At 51.8% G+C, this 4,156-nt stretch overlaps 2 protein-coding genes across 2 annotated transcripts; both read right to left on the reverse strand.

Moving 5' to 3' along the window:
• Positions 1-775: 775 nt before the first annotated feature.
• LOC125528581 lies at positions 776-2,457 on the reverse strand. Its single transcript, XM_048693031.1, has 5 exons — positions 2,317-2,457; positions 1,717-2,213; positions 1,451-1,624; positions 1,001-1,366; positions 776-916 (listed from the first exon to the last, which is right to left on the reverse strand). Exons 2-4 carry the CDS (start codon positions 1,774-1,776, stop codon positions 1,013-1,015), a joined length of 588 nt encoding a protein of 195 aa, XP_048548988.1. The 5' UTR covers positions 1,777-2,213; positions 2,317-2,457; the 3' UTR covers positions 776-916; positions 1,001-1,012.
• Positions 2,458-2,621: 164 nt separating this feature from the next.
• On the reverse strand, positions 2,622-3,120 carry LOC125528580 (protein PIN-LIKES 7-like). The gene is made up of 2 exons (XM_048693030.1): positions 2,895-3,120; positions 2,622-2,807 (listed from the first exon to the last, which is right to left on the reverse strand). The coding sequence occupies exons 1-2, from the start codon at positions 3,107-3,109 to the stop codon at positions 2,627-2,629; spliced, it is 396 nt and encodes a 131-aa protein (XP_048548987.1). The 5' UTR covers positions 3,110-3,120; the 3' UTR covers positions 2,622-2,626.
• Between the last annotated feature and the right edge of the window lie 1,036 nt (positions 3,121-4,156).

The raw sequence follows: 4,156 nt of genomic DNA on the forward strand, positions 1-4,156 counted from the left end.
GCCGTAGTTTCGGTGCTTGATCGGTCGGGCCGTGAAGACGTCCGACTACATCAACCGTGTTGTCATAACGCTTCCGCTATCGATCTACAAGGGTACGTAGATCACACTCTCCCCTCTCGTTGCTATGCATCACCATGATCTTGCGTGTGCGTAGGAAATTTTTTGAAATTACTACGTTCCCCAACAACAGCATCACACAATAAATATATGCATCACATAACAGCTGGCCCAGCAGCATCACACATCATAAGAAGCATCGCAAATCATAAACATATAAGTATCATCACCACCAAGCATATAAGAATCTCACAAACAACAATAAGAAACATCACAAGCATATAAGTATCATCACCACCAAGACCGCCACAATGTGACCCAAAGGCTTAAGCGCCAGGACGTCGAGCACCGCGGAGGTCGTCACCGCCAAGACCGCCGAAGCCCAGGTCGACGTCACTGCTAGCGGCAGGGCGACCGCCACAACCCCCCCCCCCGCCTCCCCCTCCGCCTCCGTGGATCAGAGTGGTCGGGCTCCGTGACTTGGGAGTTCTGCGAAGACCACCGTCAACGTTAGATCCATCAGTTCCCTGGATGTTGAAAAGACATATTAACGGGATATATGACTGTGTTGAAAGGCATGATATGCTTTGGGTGAATCGATTGGGGATGAACTAACCGGCGAGGGGCGCGAGGGGCCAGCGTTCTGTGCCACAAACTCCTCAAAGGTCAGCAATCTTAGTTGTGCTAGAGGACATTGTCTTAGTTGTGCTAGAGGACATTGTGCTGGTTGCAACTGAGGACACCTGCCGGCCGCCATTTCCTGAAAAGCGTGCTGCATCTGGCGATCCCTCTGCTCATGGTATGCATAAAGCCTCTCATGCCACGCCATGGTCTCCTGGCGTGTATACTCCAGGTAGGCCTACGGTATGACATGATGGAACTCATAAAACTACTAAATGCGGAAAATAAAGTGAGCAATGAAGATAAGAGGGAAAATACTTACAGATTGCCGCTCCTAAAAGAGGAACTGTGACTGTGCACTGGTCACTGGCGTGCTCGTGCGCTGGCTAAGGCTCGGGTCGATCCGACGGAGCTGTGTGTAGGAGATAGTAGGAGTGATCACAGCATCGAGAACCGCCGCCCAACCGTGCTCCTTCGGCCCCATGCCCACCACCACCCTATCGTACAGATCAGCCGCAATGGGGTCAAGTTTGTCAGGATGTAACTTCAGATGCCCTTCGGAGTAGGCCTTCTTCCTCCCCGCAGTCTTCTTGCTGTAGTACTTGGGCTCGCCAGGCTTGGAGTCCTTCCGCGTATGGGCGATCTCCCACGCCTGCATGTGTGAGAGCGGCCGCTTCAGTTTCTCCTCCTGCACCACCAAACAGAGGTTAGTCATACATAAGAAAGTGATGGTAAATAGAAGAAGAAGAATGTTTAATGGGATTAGTCATACATTAACTGCCTTGTGGAGATGGTGGTTTCGGTTTCCCTGAGCATGTACTCCCTCCTTCCCTCGGTTAGCCTTGTTTTTGATTCTCATAGCCGCCCAGGCTCCAGCCTCATCACACCAAAGATCCACCAATGCCGCCCAGGACTCGTCTTTTCCATAACACCAATTTGGACACACCTACATAATGAAAGCATAATGGCATGTCAACACGAAACGGTGAAATGTACCACAAGGTAATGAAAGCATAATGAAATATCTTCTATACTTACCGCCAAGAACTCGTCCCTCTCCAAGGTAATGCCCATCCTCCGCGCTTCTTCCTTGGTCATATTCACACTAAGATAGTCGTGGTAGTATGTCGAGATGGCCACATAGCACACCTCGTACTACATCTAGCGGGCCTTCTTCTTGCATTGGCGCAGCACGATCTGGTCCGCTCTAGCCCTGTGCTCCGGAAGAACTCGATAGAATTTCTACAATCATGCATGAAACAAGAATGGGAGAAGCCATGAGTTAAATCATTCATGAAACTAGAATGGACTTGTGCTTCTGAAGAGAACTCACCCAGAAAGTAGTGATCACAGCCTTGGCATGGGTCTCATGGTCCGTGTGGAGGGCCGCTTCCCAGTGGTCCCAGCCCGTGGCCAAAACCCGACGGTCCGGGTGCCTAACTGGATCCGGATAGTACAACCCCGGCCAGTATAACTTCAGCAAGACGGTGATGAGGCCATTGGGAATACGGGCCCCTTTAGAATATATCCAGTTGCTGCAAAAGAATGAACTGTTAGCATGTGACAAGCAAAATAAATAACAACCGGAATGAGCATGTGACAAGCAAAATAATGAAATTATTATAAAGTGGCACTTACTCTCTCCCCGTGGGCTCAATGAGCCACTTCTGCTCCTCAGTAGTAGGAACCTGCTTCGGTAGCTTTGCGTTACCACGCAGCCACCCCTTGTTGTCAACCCCATTCCCGCCACCACCATCATCCCCGCCACCACCATCCTCCTCGCCTGCCTCCCCCTCCCCAACCTCCTCCTCCTCCTCCTCCTCGCCTGCCTCCTCCTCCCCCTCCTCCTCGGCCCCATCCCGAACCTCCTCCTCCTCCTCCTCCTCGCCAGAGGGTACCTCACTAGTGGAGGGTACCTCACTAGAGGAGGGCCTCGAAGACAACACCCCTAAGTCGGTGAGGGTGCGCTTTTTCTGACCGCGACCCCCTGTAGTGGCTCTCCCCCCACCACGACGCAATAACCAGCCCGCGGAGGTGCGGCGGCGGGCTGAGGATGAGCACCGCCAGCCACCCCAGGACCCCGCCGGCGAAGAAGATGATGCCGATGTTCAATCACGGGCATGAACCACCTTGGGTTATAATTCAAACCATCTGTCGTTAGCTAGCTTAATTAAGAAAGGAGCATGAGGCGAATGTTCAGGGAACGAGTAAGAGACCATGAGAGGGTGTCCTGGAGCGTGACGGTGGAGGCGAGGCTGGCGAGCAGCAGCGCCGGGGTGAAGACGGCGTAGACGACGCGGTTGATGTCGGCGCGGGCGGAGGGGTCCAGGAGCCCGCAGCGCGGGGAGGCGAGGTAGGCGCCGAGGAGGGCCACGAGGAGCACCTCCACCACCGGCGTCGACGCCACCACCAGCAGCGACACGAACCCCATCCTCCTCCGTCGGTCGATCGGCGAGGGAGCGAGAGAGTGAAGAAGAGGCGGCATGCATCGATGGCCATTTATAGTAGTAGTAGAATGGATGCCACGTGCGCTTGATTTGCTTCTTCTTTTCCAGCTCGACTCATCATTCATGGACCGATTTTGTTGTGGTTGAAGAAGACGGCCACCGGCGGCGATGATGGTGTGGTTGTTGGCGCCATAATCAGATTCATATCGGCCAACCATGCATGCACCAATGATTCCACGCATGCATGCGCGGGAGAGACATTCACGTTCGTACTACTACTGTGCGGCATATATAGGGCAATGCTGTGTGTCGCTCCATAAAACGGTCACAAAAGCCATGGCACGACGAGAGCCGACCTGTGGCTGAATGGTTACGAGGATAGTAGCTAGCTAATCAAACCCTAGGGTTAACGCTTTGTTGTCTTGTGAAGTCAGAAATATTCTTTCAGTATGAAGCAATGTTCCGGCCGATAGCGAGGCGCTCGTAGAGTTAGGATGTGCGTGTGTGCATTCATAGGATGAGTATATGTACGTGTTTATGAGCTTCCGGGTTTGTGCTGTGTTCCTAAGAAAAATGTGGCGTGAAGTCTTTTATCTATAATCGTTTATGCACCGATTTATTTTTTCTCGTTTGAATGATGAAGAAGAGGGGTAAAACTGTTCACTTGAACATTTGATTGCACCATGGTGCACAAGGTAACCCCCAACATCAAAGGCTCAAGCCTAAGCCAGAAAAGGAGCTCCACGAAGAAACCACGAGGACGAATGATTCTGCGGGTTCAGTTTGGCCATTGTATTCACAAAATATGAAGTTCTTTTTTGCGGGGTGAAAGGAGATTTTCATTACTCTCGGAGGCTTATTAGCCTTCGATACGTTTACAAAAAATTCCAACCCCGAGCGCAACCATACTGCAGTGCGGGGGTACTACAGCCAACTCATGACTAACTTTATTCTGGGATTGTCTACAGTGATTCAACTAGACAATTCTATGGAAGTAGAGGGAATGCCGGGTGCATGACATGAGCCTCTCC

The sequence above is a fragment of the Triticum urartu genome, unplaced genomic scaffold (genome assembly GCF_003073215.2).
Source record: "Triticum urartu cultivar G1812 unplaced genomic scaffold, Tu2.1 TuUngrouped_contig_4966, whole genome shotgun sequence".
Lineage (NCBI taxonomy): Eukaryota > Viridiplantae > Streptophyta > Magnoliopsida > Poales > Poaceae > Triticum > Triticum urartu.

What these genes read in the sequence shown, in the direction of transcription:
- LOC125528580 (XM_048693030.1), bottom strand. Translation starts at nt 3,109, where the DNA reads ATGGGGTTCGTGTCGCTGCTGGTGGTGGCGTCGACGCCGGTGGTGGAG. An exon ending in CTCCAGGACACCCTCTCATG is followed by an intron (nt 2,808 to 2,894) that starts GTCTCTTACTCG and finishes TTATAACCCAAG; the next exon opens with GTGGTTCATGCCCGTGATTG.
- LOC125528581 (XM_048693031.1), bottom strand. Translation starts at nt 1,776, where the DNA reads ATGACCAAGGAAGAAGCGCGGAGGATGGGCATTACCTTGGAGAGGGAC. An exon ending in AGAGGGACGAGTTCTTGGCG is followed by an intron (nt 1,625 to 1,716) that starts GTAAGTATAGAA and finishes TTCATTATGTAG; the next exon opens with GTGTGTCCAAATTGGTGTTA. An exon ending in ATCTCCACAAGGCAGTTAAT is followed by an intron (nt 1,367 to 1,450) that starts GTATGACTAATC and finishes TTGGTGGTGCAG; the next exon opens with GAGGAGAAACTGAAGCGGCC.